Source organism: Poecilia latipinna, unplaced genomic scaffold (assembly GCF_001443285.1).
Source record: "Poecilia latipinna isolate Pla-1442-1.1 unplaced genomic scaffold, P_latipinna-1.0 Scaffold647, whole genome shotgun sequence".
NCBI classification, from domain to species: domain Eukaryota; kingdom Metazoa; phylum Chordata; class Actinopteri; order Cyprinodontiformes; family Poeciliidae; genus Poecilia; species Poecilia latipinna.
Window position 1 is genome coordinate 187,048 of NW_015113263.1, and position 24,552 is coordinate 211,599.

General features: G+C 42.5%; 3 protein-coding genes and 1 long non-coding RNA gene across 7 annotated transcripts in view; 3 read left to right on the forward strand and 1 right to left on the reverse strand.

The window, feature by feature from the left end:
* Nucleotides 1–3,060, forward strand: part of cdc14ab (cell division cycle 14Ab) — a 36,646-nt gene extending 33,586 nt beyond the window's left edge. For all 3 annotated transcript variants that reach the window (XM_015043754.1, XM_015043755.1, XM_015043756.1), the window contains one exon: nucleotides 1,984–3,060. In XM_015043754.1, coding sequence (XP_014899240.1) covers nucleotides 1,984–2,013 — 30 coding nt within the window. In that variant the 3' untranslated portion in view covers nucleotides 2,014–3,060. The remainder of the gene's footprint in view (nucleotides 1–1,983) is intronic.
* A 1,944-nt stretch (nucleotides 3,061–5,004) lies between these two features.
* On the forward strand, nucleotides 5,005–18,087 carry vcam1b (vascular cell adhesion molecule 1b). The gene is made up of 10 exons (XM_015043758.1): nucleotides 5,005–5,102; nucleotides 8,598–8,900; nucleotides 8,977–9,267; nucleotides 9,501–9,752; nucleotides 10,621–10,887; nucleotides 11,002–11,283; nucleotides 13,675–13,977; nucleotides 14,690–14,962; nucleotides 16,588–16,848; nucleotides 16,928–18,087. Exons 1-10 carry the CDS (start codon nucleotides 5,075–5,077, stop codon nucleotides 17,086–17,088), a joined length of 2,421 nt encoding a protein of 806 aa, XP_014899244.1. The 5' UTR covers nucleotides 5,005–5,074; the 3' UTR covers nucleotides 17,089–18,087.
* A 162-nt stretch (nucleotides 18,088–18,249) lies between these two features.
* The window catches only part of LOC106954342 (uncharacterized), a 14,410-nt gene continuing 8,107 nt past the window's right edge, over nucleotides 18,250–24,552 (reverse strand). The window contains exon 2 of the long non-coding RNA XR_001426341.1: nucleotides 18,250–18,597. This is a non-coding gene — a long non-coding RNA (uncharacterized LOC106954342). The remainder of the gene's footprint in view (nucleotides 18,598–24,552) is intronic.
* slc30a7 (solute carrier family 30 member 7) overlaps nucleotides 21,781–24,552 on the forward strand; it is a 16,467-nt gene continuing 13,695 nt past the window's right edge. Inside the window, exons 1-7 of one of the 2 annotated variants that reach the window (XM_015043759.1) lie at nucleotides 21,781–21,942; nucleotides 22,194–22,295; nucleotides 23,270–23,383; nucleotides 23,523–23,610; nucleotides 23,948–24,077; nucleotides 24,160–24,375; nucleotides 24,454–24,501. In XM_015043759.1, the coding sequence (XP_014899245.1) occupies nucleotides 21,863–21,942; nucleotides 22,194–22,295; nucleotides 23,270–23,383; nucleotides 23,523–23,610; nucleotides 23,948–24,077; nucleotides 24,160–24,375; nucleotides 24,454–24,501 (778 nt within the window). In that variant the 5' untranslated portion in view covers nucleotides 21,781–21,862. Of the gene's footprint in view, nucleotides 21,943–22,193; nucleotides 22,296–23,269; nucleotides 23,384–23,522; nucleotides 23,611–23,947; nucleotides 24,078–24,159; nucleotides 24,376–24,453; nucleotides 24,502–24,552 lie in introns of those variants that run through there. The other variant, XM_015043760.1, reaches the window with a different exon arrangement.

Genomic DNA, 24,552 nt, shown 5'->3' on the forward strand with positions numbered 1-24,552 from the left:
AGGAATCGCTGCCACAAAGTCTGAGGCTGAGCAATGAGGCACAAAATGTAAGAACGTAAAAAGATAAAATATCTGAGAAAGCATCAAACAATGAAACCAGAAGTTTAAAAAAAGACAGACATCATGGTGATGTCATCGCTTTGAAAACTTCTGATTGGTTAAAATAAAAATTACATTTTTTACACTGATAACATTCAGTGAACTTCAGATCATTTAGACATCATGTCACATTATAACCAAAATAAGCTCAGCGATTATTAAATTTACAAACATAAAAATGCCTGTCCATCACGTTTCCATGGAAACTCAAATTAACAGAGACACCTTGAACGCACCTCACTGCCTGCTGTAACCGAATGGAAGAAACATGAAAAAATATCAAATTATAACGTTTATGGAGTTTTTATTACTTTGTTTTTGTGTTTTAAAAGCACTTTGAGCTGCCTGTTACTGAAATGTTCCCTATAAATAAACTTGGTTATGTCTAATTGATGCTCATCAGATGAAAATTATCTTTTGAATTCAAAGAAAGTTTCAAAAAAATCTCTAAAAATGTTCTCACTATTTTTCTGACATTTAGCAAATAGAGATAATTTTGCTGCTTTTATCTGACCTGAAATAAAATGAGTTTTATCTGATTTTGGTTCAGACAGAGACAGACAAATCTCCAAGTTTTTTTTATTCTGTAAACTTCTGGTTTCATCTGTAAGAAGTTTTCAGAACATAAAAACAAGAATCACCAGCAGGCCTCAGTCTGGGAATCGTTCCAGGAACGGGGAAGGCGGCAGATGAGTGGAAGGAAAAACTCTTGGTCCTGATCAGATCTCGGCCGACCCCAGCCCTTCTTATCTTTACATGCAGCCGTGCGAATCCCTCCCAGGAACTCCAGGAGTCAAAACCAAAAGTAAAACGCAACAAACCTGCTGCGATTGTTGCTGTAATTAGGTTTACAGAAGCCGGCTGGAGGAGAACGAGGAATTCCCCTTTTTCCGTTCAGGGAACAGAAACCTCAGGAATGCCGTCTCTGACTTTCATCCTTAAAACAGAAGATTATTCAGGAATGCTTCTGTTTTTCTACTGAACTCGTGTTTAACATCCAGTCCACGTTTTGGTCCCTGATTTTGTAATTAAAGAAAGAATCCGTCTAATTATTAATCGGTTAGCCGATACATCCGCTCACACTGCATTGATCCTTCACTGAGAAGCGAAGGCTGTTATTGCATGTTGGTTAATAAAATGTTTATTGTCTCATTTAAAAAGGAGTTTAATTATTTTATTTTCATCTTTCTGTTTCTAAAATTGTCTAAAATAATTTTCAGGGGTGAATTTAATTTTTTTTATAATAAATTGATAATTCATCACAATAATCGATTACTAAATTAATTGCTGAGCAAACATGTGGCGACAGTGGACAGGAAAGACTCCTTTTTAACTTTAAAGCTGCAGTTTGTAACTTTTTGCAGAGGATTGTCTTTTTTGTTGTAATATATATTCTTATCAGTTTAACTCACCTTAAAGCTGCAGTTTAACTTTTATAAAGCGCTGCCAATCATCCTAAACGCGCTGCTAAAAAACTTAGTTACAGGAACACTGTTTATCCTCCGTCATCGGTTGCTATGCAGCATTAGCATTCACAACAGGCTATGCTAGCTGCAGCGTAGCAGAGAGAAAGAACCACACGAGGGTGATTGGCAGCGCTAAGCCCCGCCTCCTGGCTCTGATTGGTTGTTTCTAGTGAGCACAGATTTTTCACAGATTATCTGTTTCATTTTAAACTATATCGGTGTGAGACACCATCTTCAAATATGTGAAATGTATATATTTATTGAGGTTTCACACTGCAGCTTTAACTGGGGTAAACTGGATCAGAACCAGGCTTGGTTGGCCCGGTTCTGAAGTCAAACAGGCTGAGTGATTTTCATTAAACCAAACTGAAAGTTTCCCGTTTGACGACTCAAAACGTTCCTGTGTTTCCTCCTCCAGTCTCTTCAGTCGGAATACATCCAGTACTAGAACCCGCGGCCCGACCTGAGGGTCCAGAACCACCTCCTCCTCTGACAGCTCCAGCTTTGAATCGGGAACCCGAATAAACCGGCGAGAGCTGGACTCTGGACTCAGACTGTATGTGAGCGAAGCTGTGTGTAAATGTGACCCGATCGGCTCCACAGCGTTTTATGTTCCTGACAGAACAACTCGGGCTTCAAAGTGCTTTTGAAGGTTTTTTGTTTCGTTTTGATAAACGGGGACGGTCAGCTGATCGGCGGCTCACCCCGTCGCCATGGTTACAGTATTTACGTCCAGTTTTGGTGAAGACGGGACTTGGTCTGAAACGCCTTAGAGAAGCTTTAAAAAACAAACTTTTATCTTTAACGGACTGAAAATAGACGGTTCTCTTTCTCAGGTTCAGATTTACGACACCAGCAACAAAGAAGGAAAAAAGTTTTATCTGTTTCAGTTTGATGCTTCCAACATGCCTGGAAAATAATGAAATGAGCAAGAAAACTTTAACTAGGCTAAAATGTAGTTGTAGTTGCCGTGGAGACATGAGCAGAAGTGTAGTTCGAGTGTCGTTTTTACGGTCGGACTGAACAGTTTTACCAGCACAAACCAGCAGCTGCCTGCAGGGGGCGCTCAGCAGATCACATCATGTTATATTTTAATGTTTACTAATCGACTCGTCTTAAAAATTGTTACATGTGTTTTTTTGTAAGCCGGATCCGTCCGAGCCCGTCTGATTTTTGTCCCTCGGCTGAAGAAGTTCTGGATTCTTCCAGTAATCGGGTCCAAAGGCTCGGTTCCGACCCGTATCACACCTCCAGCTGGGAGAATTCGGACCGGAGCCGCAGTTTCAAACAGGCCCAGAGTGCCTTCTACACGTTATCATGAAGAAGAGACTTTTATTGTGGCGGTCCCCAACAGGAAGTTGTGTGGCTGCTGTTTTAACCATGAATGTTTTTTCATCTGTATTTATGTCACTGAGACTTTAAAGGGAAGTCAGAAAATAATGTTTTCTCTCAACTGAACCAAGAGTTTCTGCACAAATAAAAACAGGAAACACAATCATTATTTTTCTCTTTATTTGAGTCGAAGCTTCTGCAGGAAATAAATATATTCATGTTTGAGTCGAACACAGTTTCTTTATGAATTAAAACAGGAAGTAGAATAATTATTATTCAGTTTGTTTCTCCAGTCTGGTTGGTGTGAATTTAAATCGTTTTGCTCTGGTTGGATCCATCTGCACTAAATTCATTGTTTTTCTATAAATCTGATGAGAAATGAACTGAGGATTCTGGGAAATGGAGTTTGTGCAGGAAAAGAATAAAACCTCAGTGGAAAGTAACTGGGCTGGACAGTGGCGCAGTTGGTAGAGCCGTTTCCTTGCAGCAAGAAGGTTCTGGGTTCAATTCCCAGCCCCAGTCTTTCTGCATGGGTACTCCAGTTTCCTCCTAAATTGCCCCCTAGGTGTGTGTGTGTGTGTGTGTGTGTGTGCATGGTTGTCTGTCTCTGTGTTGCCCTGTGACAGACTGGTGACCTGTCCAGGTGACCCTGCTTCTCACCTGGAATGTTAGCTGGAGAGGCAGCAGCTCCTCCTGACCCACCAAGGGTGTGAAGAAGATGGATGGATGGAAAGTAACTAGTTACTGTAATGTAGTACAAAAACTCAGAAGTTTGTTTGCAAAACTTTTACTTGCTTTTATTTTCAGTGAAGCATTATATTCACGTTTGAAGTCATATTTGGTAATGACTAAAAATATAAATAAATATATAAATATAAATAAAGAAAATATTTAAAAAATAATATTTCATGATGTATGCTAACGTCTTTTGTTTTGGATTCTTATTTAATTCTTACATCTGCACAAAGTAACTTTTAAAGTAAAATTTACTACAGTAACATTTTACAGTGCTCGTTTAGTTTAATTTTAAACTCTTTTCACCTCTGAACTTTGAGTCGAGTCTGATCACAAGACGCTGATCAATAATCTTCACTCAGTCTGTTATCAGTTAATCATCTGAAAGACGTTTTATTTTTAAGAATAAAACTTTTACACCTGAACTTCTAAAACAAAAACTGATTTTTATTAATGGCTACGATTAAGTGGAAATAAATCATTCTAAAAGTGAAATTTTATTTTATTTTGAACTGGTTGGAAATGTTAACATGTATTTTAAATAAAACTTCAAGAAATAAATAAAATCTATTCCTGGTTCCAAAATGATCCAATAATTATATTTGCCAAAATGTAGCTAATAAAGTTGATATTATTCCTGTTTTTATTTGAATAAAATGATGTTTAATTATTTACTTTATTAATTAAGAGTTTAATTACTGATAAATTAGTTTATTTTAATACATTTTATTATATTTTAATTTTATTTTAATAATCTACACCAGAGAATACAAGTAATTAAAACACCATATTTCATATTTATTTAATGACTCATTAATTCATTGAATTGTCTCTTTTTGAATCATTTAGTTTAGTCTCATTTAATCTCATGTCCTCTGATAAACTAACTTTAAATGTTTTATTGTTTGGATGAGAAACTGTTTTATCAGAGTTAATCTATTCTTTTTATAAACTAACTGGTTTGGTATTTAGACAGATGGAAAGTTTCCATCCAAACTATAAAACATTTAAAGTTAATTTATCAGAGGAAATGAGATTAAATTATTTTGTTATTTAGATGAGAAACAGATTAAATAGTGAAACTGAAGCTACGTTCAGGAACATAAACATTCAGATCCAGACAGAAAAGCCTTCTCATTATGAAAGTGAAACCTGTTCTCCTTCTGACCAGCAGAGGGCGCCGTGGCCTCCTGCATGAAAACATGTTCTCCTTCTGTCCAGCAGAGGGCGCCGTCTCCTGCATATAAAGGCGGCCGATCAGAGGGGGGCGTTTCTGTTTCATCAGGACTGTGGGGGTTCATGTGTCGAGCTCATTTTCTGCTTCAGACTCAGAGACGGAGCACAAAGGAGAGAGACGCTGCTGCTCCTGCTGCTGCTCCTGCTGCTGCATCCATCCGTCCATCCAACCGTCCATCCATCCGTTCATCCATCCGTCCAGCAGGATGGACGGCTGCCTTCAGCTCCTCTCAGGTGAGATTCTGCGTCCTGTTTATGGTCAGAAAACTGTTTTTTTGTTTCCTTTCATTGAAGCGTCTCAGCGTCTCTGATTTCATTTGAATAATAAAAGCAAAGCGGCAGAATCTCTGTTTAACATAAAAATGGCTCCAAATGATTAGATTAATGGAAATATCAGTTTATCTGAGGCTTTGATCATCAGCCGATCAGCTGATAGGTTCACAATCAGCTGATTAATTCATCAAAATGTTGAAGATAATCACTGATTTCTGTTAAATCAATCTAACTCAGGGCTGTTTTTTATGGGTTTGTCTCTTTATATTTAATAACTGTTTTCTTCTAGTTATTCGTCTCATTTCTGAGCGTCAAATTTGCGTTTTTCAGCCCGGAGCCGGTTTGATTTTGTTTGTTTTCAGTGTTCAGCCGTTTGAAACGGGTCTGTTTGAGATTTAACTTACTTGTGGGGATCAAAGGTTTTTAAATCAAATAATCAGTTTTACATCATTAGTTCATATTTAGAATAAAAACTGTCAAAACCAAAATGATCCTGTGTGTTTCTATTTGCCACAGACTTCTATAAGATACTAAAGAAATGATTTGTGTCTAAATGCTCACAGTAACTGAATTTTAAATTTATTGGTATTTCTTGATGGTTTTATTGAACAAACAGTGGAGAAAATAGTAAAACTATCAATCCTGACAGTAATGACAGTTTTTGGATTTTAAACATCATTAATTTGTATTTATCATCAAAATAATAAAATCCCTGTCATTATAAAAATTTGTCCTAATTTTTTTTATCGTCGTCCTGCAGCAGAAATGTTTTTCCGTAGGTAAAGACATTAAATTGTTCATTTTTTGCTCCTTTTTTGTCTTGAAATTTTTCCCCAAACGTCTCCAGAACCAGAACAAGTTTTTGGCACAAGCGAGGAATTACACTTTGGTTTTTATCCCTCACTGTGTTCATACATTAAAAACAAATATATAAACTTTAGAGGAAGAAAAATAAAGGATAAAATGAGCCATATTTTAATAAAAAAAAGAAAAAAGGAAGTTGGGTTGTTTAATTTATTTCCTAGTAGAGAATCCGTCTGTTCCGGGTTTAGGCTGCTCGTTTTGTTCATCAGAGACAGAAACCATTTCTGAAGGTTAAAGTATAAACAGTTTGTGTCCAGGATGTGTGGGGTCTGTAGAAATGTTATGAACCCTAGAGCTGTAAAAGTCCTGGATGTGTTAGAAGGCCTGGCATGATTTATTGCTGTCTGCCTCTTTACGTGTAAAATAAATCATAAAGCATGATGTCACTCAGAGCACAGAAAGTTTTCACACCTGGTAGTCCAGCAGACTCGGTTCTACTGGATCGTCTACTGCGGCGTTTTTCTGTTACATTTGTTTTGTTCAGTTTTTTTTGTTTCTGTGTTTTGGAGTTTGAATCATTAATGTTTTTGCAAAAGCAACAGCCAGCAGCGCGTTCACACCTGTTGGGTTCGATTCAAGCTTTATTCTTCTGGATATCCAAATCAATTCAATTAAAACGGGCCTTATGTATCTCAAAGGCATAATAATGTCGTAACTCTGATCGTGAGCATTGCTGTTGATTCTGTGGGAACGAAAGCTCTCCAGTAGCAGTCAGTCTCCCAACCAATCTAAAGAGGCCTCTGACTGAAGATTGTTGCTATACGACAGTCTCGCAATCATCATGACATGCTAACAGCTAATATCCGATAATCCTCAGTAACATGTCCTGGATGACATCATCGGTCGTTAGCTAGCTCTGCTAACCCGCCTCCTTTGCTGTTGCAGCTTCTCTTGAACTTCCTCCTTCTCTCTCTTTGCGTCCGTTCAGGCTGCTTTTCAGCTCCTCTGGGGTTTGGGGTTGTAGTTCAGGGATTATTTGAGCTTTTGAAATGCTAATCAAAAACAAACAAACAAAAAAACATTGTTACCATGGTTACAGATCATAACAACTGTCCAAAAATAGAGTTTCAGAGCAAAAATCTCCTTGTAGCTGCTCAACATCCAGAACCAGAAGGAATGATGGCTAGAAAAGTTTTTATAGATTTGATCCATTTATTTATAATGAATTTTTTTATTTTTGTTTTTTTGCAGGATTAAAGATGAAAATTATCAAAATATTTTTTGCACAAATAAATAAGACATTTTAGTGTCTTTTCTCAAACTGCTGCAGTTTTTACTCACCTGCAGATTTCTGCATCAGAATCATCTGAATACTTTCTATTTTTATCGTTTTACTTTCATTTCTTTAGTTGAACTTTTAGGAAATCTGTTGTTCCGACCTTTTCTCCCTGGACTAAAATCGCTCTGATTGTCTCATGTTTCCGTTCATGTGGACAGAAGGAACACAGCCAGAACACACGGCTGCTGAAGTCACCTTTGGCATCAAGATTATCCTTATAACTGTCAGGTTAAAGAGGCCCCTGCTGCCCCCCCGTCGGCCCCTGCTGCCCCCCCGTCGGCCCCTGCTGCCCCCCCCGTCGGCCCCTGCTGCCCCCCTGCCGGCCCCCGTTGGCCCCATCAGTCATCCACCATACTTTTGTTCTTTGGGCTTAATTTGTTTCTTTGGTTAGATCTGTGTGAGACAAAAATTATGTTATGTTTTGTACAATACAAAGTTTTCATATTTTGTTATAAGTAGAACCAAGTAAATCCAAAGTCTTTTACTGAAAAGTCGATTTTGTTGCGTCTGCTTCATTTATTAAACTCGGCTGAAAATGGAAAGCATTTTGAAAGGAAGTGACCCAAATTCCGTTCTTAGAAATTAGATTAAATTTGTTCAATCGAGCCCAAATAATTTGAAAGGAGTTTTGGATAAATGATGACTAAAATCCCCTTCCTACCAAAAAATATATATACATAAAAACAGACTACTTTTTTTTGTATTTTCTTGGCTCAACGTTTGTCACGTTTTAGACAAAAGTGATAAAAAGTTTGGACACCCCTGCTTTAAAGGTGACCTGTTATGGAAAATTAATGTTTTTGTGCTTCAACTGCTTCTAAAAACAACCAAAGTGCTCATAAAACACCCAGATGTTATTTCGTTAATGTTTTTGGTGTCTGGGAAATTCATTTGCCATTTCAAACATCTCCCGATTTTTTTTATTTTTTTTTTAGTGACGATGCCGTTACCTAGCAACCCCAGTGGAAACTAGCCCCGTTACCTAGCAACCCCAGTGGAATCTAGCCATATTACCTAGCAACCCCAGTGGAATCTGGCCCCGTTACCTAGTAACCCAAGCAGAGCTCCAGCATGTTTGGTCAGCTGTTTGTACTACTGGATGCGCTGTACAATGGCTGCTGGAAAAGAAAACAGTTTTGTTGTTGTTTACCATCCAGAAACCACTTGCTGCATTTCTTGGGGGTTGTCCAGGAGGCTCCACTTCTGCTTTTCAAACATGCTTGGTTTTTAGTTGCGTGTCTGTTTTCAGAATGATTTTGTGCCAAATGTAGTGTTCTACCCTCACCTGTCCTGATTTGCTGTTTGGCTCGTAGTCGTGCTGCTGATGTCATCGTGGTGCGTTCAGGGCCTCCAGGTCAGCCTGTCGCCCAGGCAGCCTCTGCTCCAGCTCGGCTCCCACCAGCGCATGGTCTGCCAGGTCCACGACTGTCCCACAAAACCGAGCATTGCCTGGGCCACCGTCAACGACCGACCCCTGGGGGCGTCCATCAGTGCCAACAGAACCCACTCCATTCTGACCTTTGACCCTGTTAAGATAGAAGACGAAGGGCAGCTGACGTGTAAGGCCAGGTGTGGAGATAGACGGGCGGAGAGCCGAGCCTCCGTCAGCGTTTACTGTGAGTTCCTGACCCGAGGCGAGTTGGGCCCGGTCGGGTTGCTGTTGTTGACGCCATCTCTGTCCTCTGGTTCCAGTGTTTACCTCGGACCCTGAGATCGCCGGGCAGGACCGCCTCAGGGACCGCGTGGAGGCGACGCTCACCTGCCGGGTGCCCAAGCTGTACCCCACCGGGGACCTGAACCTCACCTGGGTCCGAGGAAACATGGTTCTGAACAGCACCAGAGGGTCTGGGTCCAGCTCCATCCAGTTCCTGCCCCTCAGGGAGGATTCGGGAGAGAACATCACCTGCAGGGCGACGCTGGAGCTGCCAGGTCTGCCGTGGGACGTCAGGACCAGAGAGACCAGCACAACCCTGAATGTCCGCTGTGAGTCAGACCTTTACTAACCGGGTCAGAACCGTCTGAGCCGTGATCAGTCTGGGTGGAGAGTTGATCCGATTCTCTAAAATCCTCCATGCGACCTTCAAAGTCCTCAATCAGACTCATGGAATTCATCTTCAGTTTTAGTCTGACCCTCTGAATCAGTCGAGGTGTGAACACGAGTCTGAAACCCTCAATTCAGCGTCTGAATTTCAGCTCCTCCTCCTCCTCCTCTGCAGATGCTCCTGTCCTCATGAACATATCCGACCCGGTGGAGGTGATGTCTGGCTCTCCGCTGACTCTCAGCTGTTCTGCTGAGGGAAACCCCGAGCCGACCATCACCTGGACGGCAGGCGGTCGCCCTCTGCCCGGAGGTCGCGGAGGTCAGCTCGTCCTATCGGCGGTGAAGCTTTCCGACGCTGGACGGTACGAGTGTGAAGCCAGAAACTCAGAAGGAAACCGGACTGCAGCTGTAAACATCACAGTTTTAGGTAAGAATGAACGTTTTGTTTCATTTGTAGCCGCATTGCAGCGTGACGTCATGCTAACAATGACTAGCATTGGTTTTAGCTATCAAGTTGACAATATAAAGTGCTAAATCTTAAACGTACGCATCATACGTAAAAGGCAAAGGGGCGCAGTGCTTTGCTGCTAATTGTCAACACTGACAAGGTCAGGAAAAAGTTTTAATTTAAAACATTACGATGGAGAGGGAAGTAGGTCAGCTATGCTAGCTTGATTTTGACAAGCTTAACATGAAGATGTGCTGCAGAATTGTGTTTCGGTTCAGTTAAAAAAGAAAGGAAAACATCGACCCACACATTAACTCTGACATCAGTAGAACAGGTGTTGCTAATCTACCACCGCTGTGTTAGCTAATAGCTCATAGCTAATCTACCACCGCTATGTTAGCTAATAGCAGCTCATAGCTAATCTTCCAGCGATCATTTATTAATAGCCTGAAAACGTAAAACTCTAACTGAATGTTCTGATCTTTGTGTGGGAAATGTTTGCATGTTTTTGGTATTGAATCCTGATACGCTAGTGGAGCTGTTGTCAGTCGCTATGGCAGCGAGAATGAGAAAAACGAGACGATGGGATTGGTTTTGAGTTATTCTTCAGCGGTTTTTCTGCATTATTTTTCCCTTTGCTGAGGCGCACTGCACTGAATTACTAATCGCTACATCATCCAGGTGTCATTTGGTCAGCGGTTCTGCCGCAGCGGCGCCGCTACGGACGGCAAGGAATAGAATCATCTTTTTGCCCTCCAGCATGCGAGAAATTTCCAGATGTGAACAATAACATGCTATAATCTGTTTTTTGTAGTCCTTATTGTCTTCTTCCTGTTTTCTCGCTTAGCTCCGCCCACCAGCACCTCCCTCTCAGTGGATCCAGGTGAGGAGGTGGTGGAAGGCCAGCAGGTGAATTTCACCTGCAGCTCTGAAGGAGCTCCGCCTCCCAGCCTGGTTCTGAGGAGGAGGGGGGAGGAGCTTCTGAGGACTGACTCCGCCCCCCTGCTCAGCTTCAGCCTTCCCTCCGCCTCACTGAAAGACTCCGCCCACTACGAGTGTGAAGCCTCCAACCAGTATGGCTCCCAGCAGGAGTCCAGGTCCATCACTGTGAGCGGTACGTCTCAGCTGACCGACCGGACCGTGATCCCGTTGGATCCTGCTGGATCCCACTGGATCCCACTGGATCCCGTTGGACCTGGACTCACTCTCTCCGTCCCTCTCTCCTCAGCTCACCCGCTGCAGCTGTATTCCAGTCCTCAGGTGTCAGCGGAGCGCGGCTCGGCTCTGATCCTCACCTGTAACGCCTCTGGCTGCCTCCATCCTCCCGCCTTCAGCTGGAGGAGGACGGACCAGAACCGGAACCGGACCCTCCTCCAGAGGACAGAGCCGCAGGACGGCCAGTCGCACCTCCACCTGCTGAACCTAGACCTCCAGCATCAGGGAGGCTACAGCTGTGAGGCCGAGTGCGACTCGGTCATCAGGACCAGAGAGATCCACGTCCAGGTCTACTGTGAGTCCGACCCGCATGTTTCAGCCACCCTGCTGGTGGTGGGGGGGTTCAAGAGTTTGGAGGAAGTCCTACTGAACTGTTTAATGCACACGGGAGGTAGAGCTGATGCTGTGAAGTTAGTAGCACAAATCATTAGCTTTAGTTCTGCTAATGCTAACCTCACTGTAGCAGCGTAATTATTGGAAGCTAATGCTGACACATAAAGCATTAACACTAGTTCAGCTAAAGCGTCACATCAACATGGTAATTAGTAGAAGCTAATGCTAAAGCACTATTTATAAACACCAGTTCCGCTAACGCTAAGGCAGTATGCCAACATAGTAGCTAGTAGGAGCTAATGCTAAACCCAAACCTCATTCAGTCAAACTTTTGTAAAATTACAGTTCAGTTTATCTGAAAAATTAAATTGGGGAAAGCTAAGTGCGCTAATCGTTTTCAAAGCTAACTGAAGTGCTCAGCATAAAATTAGCTTCGCTATTAATGCATTAGCACCCACCACTGGTGCCACAGTATGATGCTGCTACCGCTCTCACCTTTTCCTTCACACATTTCTTTACACAATAAAACTTTTCCAGAAGTTTTATTTGAAGAAGCGCCCTGGGTTCGACTCCCAGTCCTTTCTCTGTCTGTCTGATTAATTAATAAAGGTCTCTAGTGTCAGAAAAATTAACAAATGTAATTTCATGTGCATTGGAGATGGAGATAAAATAAATGATTAAAAGCCTAACTTACTGTCATATTCATGCTGATAATTGGACATAAAGCATATTAGCAGTAATAAACCCCCAGATGTCGGACATAAACTCCCACAGATGATGATGTTAATATTTCCAGGAGTCTGGGTATCAGCAGTGGGAGTTTGGCTACCTGCCTGCTGATTTCAGAGGTTAGAAAGGAAACGGCTCATAAATCAGAAATTAGTTTGTTTTCTTCTCTGGAACAAACTGTGAAAAGCTGAGAGGAAATCATTCCAGCATCAATCTACAGGACTGAGTTTCATTCTGACACGCTGCTGCAGCTCAGCCTGCCGGGACGTGCCGCCGCTGAAGGTCGAAGGTCGGAAAGTTTTACATTGTTGATTTACTTCCTGACGCAGGCCGTTGACACCTCGGCTTTTAAAAACGCAGCACAACCACCGTGGGAATCTGGTTTCTGGAAATAAAAGTGAATAAAGTTTAACTAGAAACAGCAGCAGCTGCTCTGGTTGCTTTTATTAAACCTGGAAACTGAAGGAGAGACGAACAGAAAAAGACCCAACGCAGCTGCTGAGCGTGAGAAAAGTTCATTTTCTTTGGTGTTTTCCTTCAGTCTGAGCTGCAGGCTGAGCTGAACGGCTCTGACTGACGGGACACGACCCGGCATGAGGAAGACGAACAGAACCAACCGGCCCAGGCACGCTGCAACCTGTCGGCTGAAACGGCTTCATCCGGCCGCTGAGCGTAGAATCCCCCGTTACGGCTGGCGGTCGGCTCTATGACACCATGATTAATCAGAGCCAGAAACACTGGAACAAAACCAACCTGGTTCAGTCGATGCAAAAAGAAATGGTTTCAAAAGTTTGGAATAAACCAAAAGAGAAAAAAAAAATGAAGACATTTAATAAGAAAATGGCAACTAATCGTAATTAATCAATCATCAAAATAATTGTTGAGTACTTTACTAATCGATTAATTAACTTCTAAAAGAAAAGGCCATTTTCTGAAAAAACAACACAGTCAGAGCAATAAGACAAAACTATACAGAGAAGTAAAAACATTTTGCATTTAGGATAAAAACAAACTTCATCTGTAAATATTTTCTACCCAAAGCTCGTCTAGTGACAGTTTTATCTTCACCAGGTTCAAATTCTGGTAAAACTTATTTATATGAGTGATGAAAACTCACCAGAAGATCATATTTTCAAAAAGTGTTTCCAGTTATTGTTGAACAACCAGCTGCTCTGGATTTTCTCCAATGTTTGCTGTCGACATTTTGCTTACGGAGGATTATGGAGCGCCGTAATCTGACGTAAACTACATGAGTGGGAAAAAATCAGTTCAAAAGGCTAAGAAATGGATTCATAAGATGAAGAATCTTTATAATTTCATTATGTTTTAAACACACAATGCAGCTCCAGTTAATTTTAGTTTTTCCAGATTAATTACCTTTTTTTTTATTTCAGTTATTGAAAATGTTCTTTCAATTTCAGTTTTCATTATTTTATTCACTAAGGGAATTTTATTGCTTTTTAGGCAATAAAATGTTTATTTTCTTATTTAAAAAAGGAATTAAATTATTTATTTGTGTCTTTTTTGTTTTTCTAATATTGTATAAAAAAGGTTAGATGATAAACTTACAGTTCAGATAAATGAGCAGCTGGATGTTGAGTTCCTCTGACTGGTTTCTCTCCAGCGTTCCCATCTGACCCTGTTCTGGAGGATCCCGGTCCGGTCCTGCTGGGCCAGGAGGTCCAGCTGCGCTGTGATGTCACCGACATCTTCTCGTCCAATCAGCTGCGGCTCCGCTGGCTGTCGGGGAACCGGACTCTCATGGTGGAGATGCACAGGTTCTCCGGCTCCCTGCAGAACGTCTCATCCATCCTGCAGCTGAAGGCGGAGGCGGCGGCGCGGGTCGTGACCTGCAGCGTGGAGCTGCTGACGGCGGACCGAGACGTCTGGAGGTCCAGAGGAACCAGCGCCACCCTGCAGATCCACTGTGAGTCGTCTGGGTTTCAGGGAACTCAGGCTCAAACGATCAGTCGGTTCAAATACTTTAGTAATCGATTCATCGTTAACTGGAGAACACAAACTCAAAACAGACAATTTGTTGGGGAAAAAAACAGTCAAAGCAATAATTAAGCTAAAACTACAAAACATATAAACTGCATTAGAGCTGCAGGATGGAACCTTTATAAGAATATTTGTTTCCATATTTGATGAAGCTGTGACCAAGTTGGGACACGAGAGATGATCTGAAAAAAACTGAGCTCCTCCACCTGCTCCCAGCGCCAACTACAAACAGCCAATCAGAGCCAGGAGGCGGGGCTTAGCGCTGACAATCACTTCTCCTCGTGACTAGCATAGCCTGCAGTGAATGTTAGGCTAGTTAGCTTAGCCATTGATGATGGGGGGATAAACAGTTTTCCTGGGACGGTGAGTTGTTTCTCCACCATTAACATATTTTATGTATCATTTTTGCAGCAGATTGTGCTATAAAATGCCACTGTGTGACTTGAAAACATAATACTGCTGCTTTAAATCTAAAAACTGAAATAAAATGCGGTTCTTTAAAAATTATAATTTTCCTGAAGGAGACATTTGTCAAAAAATTGTACATTGTTTTTGTTTTTTCAAAACTGGTTTCAGTTTTTGCTTCAGATTGTTTTATTTTCTCTGTAAACTGAGAGATGATCTTTCTTCTGTCCCAGACCCTCCGAGGTCGACCGTCCTGTCCGTCTGTCCCGGTGAGGAGGTGCTGGAGGGACAGCAGGTGACGCTGACCTGCCGTTCGGACGGAGCTCCGCCCCCCGCCCTGGTGCTGAGGAGAAACGGGGAGGAGCTTCTGAGGAGCGACGCCAACTCCTCTTCCTCGCTGTCCCTCAGCATCTCCTCCACCCTTCTGGAGGAGTCGGTCCGCTACCAGTGTGAAGCCTCCAACCAGTACGGCTCCCAGTTGGTCTACAACGTCATCACCGTCAAAGGTCAGGAGCCACATTCATGCTAATCCGCTAACAGCAACTAATTAGCACTTTAGCATTAGCTTCTGCTAATTACCATGTAGCATTAGCAGACTTAATATTTATGATCAGTGCTTTAGGATTAGCGATGCTAACTTTTTGATCAGCGGTTCCCATCACTGCTGATGTACCAGAATATAATCCAGCTGATTTCCTCCAGACACCAATAACTTAGCAGACTCCAGATCTCGTTTAAAACCTTCCTGACTTTCTCCCATCCAGTTCTCTGTTCTTCTTCTGCCGCCTGTTTCTTCTCCGTTCTGACGGGTTTTATTAAGGAAGTCGACATCTGGCTTCTTTCCACAAGATGTTCGGACAGAAATAGACTCTGATCCGACTCCTGAGTCACGAGACTCTTGAGCCGTCAGCCCGGCTGATCGAACCGGGTGTTGGTTTGATCCAAAGTCCCAGAAATGTTTCAGTCACAGGAGGCAAAGAAACCTCCAGAAACGTAAAAAAGCCGACAAACCGTGACGAGCAGAACAAATCCTGACGTCCTGAACTTTACATTATTGTCACTGATGTATTTTCTGCCCGTTTTTGTTCCTTAATTTAAATGCAAAGGTTAAGGTTGATGTGTTTTCTCTGTGGACAAAAATATTAGCTATTTTTTAAAATAAATAAGCTGGAGATCATTTTCATTTCAGATGTTCTGAAGTGGTGATTTAGTAGAAATCCTGTTCTAAAGCTGTTTAACCTTCTAAGAAATTAGCAGAAACCAGTTTGACCCCCAGTGTGATGACAGGTTGTCCGCTATCAGGTGATGATGTGCTGGTTAAAAGGTCAACCGGCAGGTCAAGAGGCCTCGTCTGAAATGCTTTGACCCGCTGCTGCTAACATTCAGTCAGCAGAAACGCTGCTGGAAGACATTTCTGAGAAGCTCTTTGTCCAGGATGCATCAGGTTCCTGCCAAACCCCGGCAGGGCGACCAGCAAGCGGCTCCGCTGCTCCGCTGCCTGACGCCTCTCCTGATTGTTTTCGGTCAGAACCTCCTTAAAGTGTTGGAATTAGTCACAGCGCCGCCTCCGCACTCGCTTCAGAGATTTATCACAGTTAATGTCAGCGTGCCGAGAGACGGCCGGAGCCTCGATCACTTCGACCAGCAGCAGAGGATGAATCACTGCAACAGCAGATTTTATAACTGCTTCCTCACAGCAGGAGACTTTTAAAAAGACAAACCGCAGCAAAACTGATGTGACGCACATTTTACCATTTTCTCTCAGATGTTGCAGAAAACTTAATGTCAGTTTACAGAAACCAAACCTACATAACCCTCTACTTCTCTGCCTGCCCTCCCACCTGGTGGCCAGGTAACCAGGTGGGAGGGTGACTGCCTACTTACCTTACACATCCAGACTTCTCAGTATTCAGATGTTGCAGATCTTCTCGCTGGCTTTGTCTCAGCTCAGCAAAGAGCTGGAGTTCCTGTTTCTGTAGGCTGAATGGTGAAGAGGTCGCTGCGTCATCAGCGTGTCGGTGAATAAGGATCATGTTTGGCTTTGAGCCTGAAGGAAGCAGAAAGGAGACCGGACTGGGCTGGGGTCGGACCCTCCACAGTAACGCCTCCGTTCTGCTTTCGTTTGGTTTAGCTCCCCCGAGGAACACTACCGTCCACATCTTTCCTTCTACGGAAGTCCAGGAGGGCCAAAATGTGACTGTGTGCTGCCGAACCATCAGCTTCCCTAAACCGGCGGTGATCCTGAAGAAGCTGAGCAACGGGACGGAGCTGTTCTCCACCAACGGCACCTTCCTGTTGGTCAACGTCACTTCCAGCGACTCGGGCTTGTACCAGGTCAACGTCAGCAACGACCTGGGCTCTGAGGTCAGAGTCTTCAGCATCAGAGTCAGAGGTCAGTGGAATCACTAACTCACTAAACGAAGGTCTCGGGTCGCATTTCATTTGGTTTTTTGCTGGTATTCTTTTTGTAGAGGTCAGAACCGGATTTCTTCCCGGTTGGAGCATCATCCTCCTCTCGGCCGCCGGCATCGCCGCCGGGCTGACGGCTTCCGCTCTGATCCTCGACTACATGAGGAGATCCAGGAAGAAAGGCTTCTACCAGCTGCCACAGTCTGCGCCGCCGTCAGCGTGAAGCTAGCAGTGAGCTAACAGACTCTAAAATATGGCTGCTTCTCCTTCGGCCCTCTGGGACATCTGAACGAGTTGCTGAAGTTTTACAGCCTTGGTGTCTGATAGCAGCAGGACTGAGGAGGCGGGGCTTTGATTCGCTGAAATATGGCGACGGATCCACTGACTGAAGATGTGTGGAGGCGACCTCTGATGCTTTTCTGCTCTGATTTCCTGCGTAACGTCGTCATGTGGCTGAAGCTAATCTCCCTCTGGATTCAAGCTTTCTCCAGAGGTCCCGCTTTTCCCAGCATACTTTGCTCCAACGTGGTGTTTTCCTTCCCACAGAGTTCCTGTTTTTAGTTTAAGTGTTTGAGATAATGAAATTTAATATCAAACGGAGATAAGAAGACAAAACTGATTAGATGATAAGTTTATTTATTAATGTAAAAAGTAATCAGATCAGCCTGGATTTAACTCTCTTGTAAAATCAAAGATATTTTTTTGTAAATATAATTTGTTAGCTGGAAAATTAGCTGTGCTAGCCTTGAAGCACTAATCATTAGTAGTGCTGCTAACGCTAAAGTGCTACACCAGCATGTATTTAGCAGAAGCTAACGCTAAACGCTAACTCCCGCATTGCTTCGCAGCACACAGACGCACTGAAACATTTAAATTGGTAAAAACCTGCCAGGATGTGAAAACGGTCCTGAAATCCCGACTCTCTGCGTTTAAACGTGCTGCTGCCTTTTCCCTAAACGCCATTTCTACCTCATCTTCCTTTGAACGTTTGTCATGAGCCCGGCGGTAACCATGGATACGTAAATACTCTTTGCACATCTGGAAAGGCAGCTGTCCGCTGATGCTCCAGATCCATCTAAAAACCTGAAATGTTGTTCAAACTTTGGTTTCTCTCTGTTTGGTACTGACGCAGCTCCTGTTTTTGTCTCTGATTCTGCTGACTCTGCAGCTCTGTACAGTTCCGCTCTCCTTGTTTTTAATAAAGATATTTATTTCCTGCCTCGATGCGATGGGATTTGTATGTTCTGGGAATTCCCTGTGATTTCCTCCAGCTTTTACTTTTGCTTCTGCGGCAGTTTACTGGAAACCTCCAGGTCGTCTCCGGCCGTTACCATGGTGACGGTGGTAACTTTCCACGGTTTCTGGAGAGGAAAACGGCTTTTTGCTCAGGTTATCATTTAATTCATGATGATAAAATAAAAATGACACGAAACTTCATATCTAAATAACTATGTTGCTTTAAGTACAGATTAAACCCGGCTTAGTTTGGATCGTTTTTCCAGATGATTTGAAAGGAGCCGTTTCTGGCGGCTTTTGTCTCCGCCGCTGGTCGCCATGGAAACTGGGGTGTGAAGTGGACCGGGACCCTCGCTGGTGTCGCTGGACCCGGTTCAGCTCAGACAGACACACACAGTGGCGGTCTGTTTCGTCACCGGAACGCCGACCCCTCCGGTCATGTGACGCCGTCTCCATGGCAACCAGGCAGGTCCAGACGGCGAGAAACGAGGGGAAGCTGCAAGAGAGGTTTCATGTTTATAGACCAGAACCAGAACACGCTGTGGTACCAGCAGAACCGGCAGAACTAAAAACATGAGACACCTGAGACACATGCATTCATGTTTCTGTTCATCCAGAACTGAAATGTTCCATATTTTTCTCCTGGTGCCTTCACAGAAACATTGACAGAAAATGGAAAACACAGGAAATGCATCTGTTAAAAGAACGGAAAGTTCCTTCACATTTCTACGCTACATTCAACCTTTTTCTTTTCTTTTTTTACAGTGTACAGTAAAACCTGCAGATCTGGAACACACTGCAAAGGAATAATATAATTTTCATGGTTCTGCTCAGCTTTCTAACCCTACAGCCAGAAAGAAATTAAAAGTGAAGCAGCAAAAGCAAAGGAGGTGGATTAGCAAAGAGAGCCAACAGCTGGTGATGTCATCCAGGTCTCTGCTATCTGGATGTTAATCTGTTAGCATCCTCATGGTCATGAAGCTGGAATACAGCAACAATCTTCAGTCAGAGGCCTCTTCAGGGGTGTTGCAACACTGACTGCTACTGGAGATCCTTCAGCAGCATCATCACCCAAAACGACTCTATGAAGATATTTGGTTGCATTGCAGTTTTTTTATGTTACATCCAAACCCACAACAATAAAAACATTGTTTAAAAACTTCGTTTAGAAATGAAATATTAGAGTAAAATCTGTTCAAGAACAATTAGATAAACTTGATCTAAATCAAATTCACAATAGAAATTAAATCTTCCACTTCAAAAACATCCAAAGCTTTTGTAAAATCAAAGCTAATATTTCCCCAGAAGCAGCTTTGACACCAAACAGCTGCAAGAAAAAAGAAACGTTTCTCCTCTGAAATGACGGATCATCACACGAAACGTTTACAGGAGAAACTTTTGAAACTCTCCAGAACCTTTTAAAATCCTGCTTTAAGTCTTGAGTCTTCCAAACAGATGCTCCTGTCGGATCTGCAGCAAAACGTCTCGAACTTTGGCTGACTCGGTGAACGACCCTGAGGGTCAAAGGTCAAAGACGCTCCTGCAGAAATCTGCAGCACTAAAGAGACAAAAAGCCAAATTAAAATATGCAGGCAGAGATTCTTCAGGTCAGGGAAGCAAATGTTTCCATCTTCACTGTGCGGCAGGAAATACCAGCAGGAGATTAAAACAACGAGACGCAGCAGAACGCCTCCGCACGCAGGGTGAAAGGTCGCGGCGACACGGCAGGGCAGCGAGCGCCACGCGGTGGAAAAACACCAGATGGAGCAAAAAGAGACATCCAGTATGATGATTCTGCTGAATCTGCAGAAAGCAGCGCAGCAGAGTCCCCAAGAGCCTGCAGGCCAAGGTCAGAGGTCAACTTCAGTCCAAGCTCTGCTTTTATATAAACAAGTGAATCTGAACTCAGCAGGTTTGCAATCTGAGCACAAATTTAAATAAAACTGGATTTTTTTTTACACTTTTAGGGAACATTTAATGCAGCTGCTGCAGAAACTCAGATTAGAATAAAAACAAGCAGATGATCTGCTGTTTTATCTCAAATTTACCAAGAACAAAATCTTACAAAATAATTTTGATCCAGTTCATAGAAAAAAATATATTAGTTTCATTAGTTTGTCTTAATTCAAGTGAACTAAGTTATTCACATTAGAAACCAGAAATACTTGGTAAGTTTTTGTGCTTTTGCAGTGTAACAAGGTAGATAAAGCTAAAAATCAAACAAACAAAAAAATTAACAATTCTGTGTGAAAACCTGTTTATAAGACTTGAGACTTGTAAACAACAAAATTAAACCATGTTTGACTCTGTTAAAGTCTGAATAAAAAATAATTGGTTGTAATCTGACACAATGTGGAAAAATTCACAAGTGTGAATACTTTGACAAAATAAAAAATAAAACAAAATAAAATAAAATGCACCATCAGTTGAGATGTGGACCTTCTGCTGAATAAAAGGAGGATCTGCTCCATATTTCAGTTTCTGAGAAAACCCGCTGGATGCACTCAGACTGTCCGCTGCACAGGAGCGCCATCTGCTGGTCATTTCAACCTTAAAAACAATAAGATTTATTTATTTTAAATCAATCTGAGCTTCCTGATTTGCTCGCACTTCCGTCTCCTGTAAAACCTGTAAACGTCTCAGAAACTTTATAAATACATAATAACAGTTCACTTTATTTTTAAATTGGTGATAAATTATGGTTCGGTTTCCTTCATGTTTTTGTGTCTGTTTTAGACAAACATGCAGAAATATTGTTAATTGGAAATAAAATTATGAGAAAAGTTTGGTTCTGATTTTCCTTTGCTCTTAAAGGTGAAGTAATTTTCTTAAGACCCAAAATTTTAAAAAGAAGCTAAAAATGAATCAATTGAGTTTTAAATTTGAAAATGACCAGAAAAATGTTACCATGCATTTTATGCATGTATTTAAAAATCTTATTCCTGTAAAGCAGTAGTGCTAAGACGGTTTCTACTGTGGGTTTTACTGCATTTTAAGGTAAATTTGGTTTCTGAATTATTTCTGTTGGACGTACATGAAAACGTAACTTAATTATTAATTTATTTCAACTGAAGCTGGGATAGTGGTTACATCTTAAAATGGACTATCATGAAGGCCACAAAGCATTAAAACTCATTGATTTTATGTAATATTCTAATTTTGGGTTTCAGTTGTTGTAATCATCAAAATGATCAGACTCACACTCAGGGGCGGTCCTAGATGAAATTCACCAGGGGCCCAGGGGAGAACAAAAGAATCCAAACATGGCAACACGTTGTTTTAATATGTCAGGTGGTTGTAGATCCCTGTTCTGGCAGAAACAAACAGCTGAGCAGTGCAACAAATAACTTTTTAATTCATTTTTAAAGTACTGAACTTGTGAGTGTATGCTTTTGAACTCAATTATTAAAATAAAAAACTTTTAGAGGATATCCTAATTTACTGAGCTGTCCCTTCTCAATGGAAATAAATAAATTAATAAATACCAGACATAAAGGCGAAGCGGTTATAATACTTGTCCAAATGTAGCTTTTTTTTTTTTTTTTAAGCAATGACTGATCATTAAGCTTAGTCAACATGTTTCTTTCTTTGGCCCAATAAACCCCAAAAGGGGAAGCATCTTTAAAAAAGAAAAAGAAAAAAAAAAGGTGGGGGGAGGTTCAAGCGCTTTTATTGTGAAACCTGTCCTCGCCGGAAGTTGACAGTTAGCATCTCAGCCAGTTTACGTTCCCGGTGAGACTGTGGAGCGTCCAGGTGTAAAAATGTTACCTTTATCGATCAAAGATGATGAGTACAAACCGGCCAAGTTCAACCTGCTGGTCAAACTGTCCGGGTGGTTCAGGTAAGATTAGCGCTGCTAGCAGCTAGCCGCTAGCTGTGACTGTTAGCCGGAAGCTAACCGGTTAGCCTGAACAGATGTGTTTCTCTCGCAGCTCAATCTGCTTCAAACTTGTTTTTATTCAGCTGTCAGGCTGAAAACTGGCTGCTTTTAACTGCAGTTTGCGTGTTTGTGTCTGACTGGAGATTTTAATCCCTGCTTCCTTCGTGGGTTTATTTGTTGTGACTGCATGTTTGTTTCTGTTTGCTTTTCAGGTCGATTTTAGCTGATAAAACCTCCAGGAATCTCTTCTTCTTCCTCTGCCTCAACCTCTCCTTCGCCTTCGTGGAGTTAACCTACGGCATCTGGAGTAACAGGTAGGCTAACAGTCCGAGCAGCATCTCTGTGTGTGATTTCTGTTCTCTGGATATGCCACGTAAGTGTTAGCAGTGTGTGTGTGTGTGTGTGTCCGTCATCTTTAATCTGAGACGCTGCAGTTACTCAAACTGCGCATGACAACGGAAACTCCTCCGGTCATCAGATATTAAAACTTTGAAAGGAAATATTCTCCTCTCCGTTTATCCCTCCATCCTGTCTGTGCCCGTTTTAAAACAAGACAAATAAAACTTTACATTTGCAGCTAAAAGTTAAACATTAAGCGATTCTGATGTGTTTGTAAATTTACTGTATTGTGCGCAATCACTTCCTGTCAGAACTGAGCAAGCTCTGCACTGGTGGAGACGTTATTCTGCAGTGTAGTATTAAACAATAGATAGTATAATAAAATAAAGCAAAGTCCTAATATGGGTGGAAATATAAACACTCCTAACTGCACTGACTGAACAAATTAAAGTTGTTTCTACATGCTGACCAAGATTGTGAAGCTGCTGGTGGATTTAAATGCAGAGTTATAAAATAAATGTGTAATTTAGTACATTTATTTACAAAAAAGGTTTAAGTCGGTTCAGCTGAACTTTTATCCAACGTCAGCAATCCAGAGACACTAATAGAGGTTTGAAACCTTGAAGCTTCAGAGAAGTTAAAACAACAAATGGACATAAAAATCACTAAAGTAATAAAATAGATGAACAAATTACACAGGATGAGGATCAAAGAAAACACCTGAAATATGAAAGTTATAAACCTAAACTATAAATGGTAAATACAGATAAGATATTCATGATCAAATAAAATATAACATTTAAATATTTCTGATCAAATATAAAATATTGGCAAAAACAGTCAAATCAAATAGACAAACGCCATAAAAATGATTAAAAATAACAATTAAACCCAAGAAAGTCTTAAAAAGCCAGAGTGATTTAATCTCCTCCTCTTCCTCCGGGTCCAGTTTAGGTCTCATCTCAGACTCCTTCCACATGTTTTTTGACTGCACCGCCCTGCTGGCCGGCCTGGCAGCGTCCGTCATCTCCAGGTGGAGGTCCAATGACAGCTTCTCCTACGGGTAAGCCCCGCCTCCTGGCTCCAGGCCCCGCCTCCTTTCCCCAGACCCCGCCTACTGGCTCCAGGCCCCGCCTCCTGGCCCTCTGCTGCTCTGAGCTCGGCTGCTCGGGTCTGATCGTTCTGCCTTGTTTCACTTCCAGCTACGTCAGAGCCGAGGTTCTGGCCGGCTTCGTCAACGGACTCTTCCTCATCTTCACCGCTTTCTTCATCTTCTCAGAAGGAGTGGAGGTGAGTGTGATGACATCATCGCAGGTCGGACACATGACCTTTCTTTTACTCTTAATTTTTAGCTTTAACACTGTTGTTAGGATGCGTAACCGTGGCAACAAGGCGTCGTTTGTAGAACTTGGTGCAGCTGATTAACATCTCAAAAACTCAATGAGCTACGACAGCAAAATCCCAAAACAGGAAATAGATCAGTCTAATGTGGAACCAGCAAAGGAAGAACAGCGCCACCCAGTGGAGACAGTTCAGCCTTCAGCTGGTTGTCGGAGGAAAACGTTTCCATGTTGGACTGAAATCATGAATCATTTCCTCCAGTTTCTGATTTGTCCGTCTGTGTCAGAGAGCCTTGGAGCCGCCAGACGTTCACCACGAGCGGCTGCTTCCTGTTTCTGTGGCCGGCCTGCTGGTCAACCTGGTCGGGATCTTCGTCTTCCAGCATGGAGGACACGGACACTCGCACGGGGACGGAGGTAGTCCCACCTGGAGACGAGACAAACCCGCCGCCGAGCTAACGAGTCGTTTTCCTGAAATCCTAAACCTGTCGGTCCGCAGGTCATGGTCACAGCCACTCTCTGTTCAACGGCAGCCTGAGCCACGGACACGGAGGACACGGAGGACATGGGGGACATGGAGGACATGGACACAGCCACGATGGACATGGACACAGCCACGATGGACATGGGGGACATGGACACAGCCATGACAAACACGGAGATCATGGACATGGTCACGAGGGACACGGACATGGACGACACGAGGACTGTCACAGTGAGACAAACGTCCGTCTCCTCTCCATCAGTCGAGACGTTTTCAGAAAATCTGAACTTGTTGCTTTTTGTTCCTCAGACGAGCTTCAGCGCCCAGGAGAAGGATCCAGCAAGCAGATCCTACAGGGTGAGGACACGCGCACACACACACACACACACACACACACACGCGCACACA

Bases quoted from the DNA above. Each gene is read 5' to 3' on its own strand.
- vcam1b (XM_015043758.1), top strand. From the start codon at position 5,075: ATGGACGGCTGCCTTCAGCTCCTCTCAG. The intron at 11,284-13,674 runs GTGAGTCCGACC...GTTTCTCTCCAG, and splicing joins GATCCACGTCCAGGTCTACT to CGTTCCCATCTGACCCTGTT. The intron at 13,978-14,689 runs GTGAGTCGTCTG...CTTCTGTCCCAG, and splicing joins CGCCACCCTGCAGATCCACT to ACCCTCCGAGGTCGACCGTC.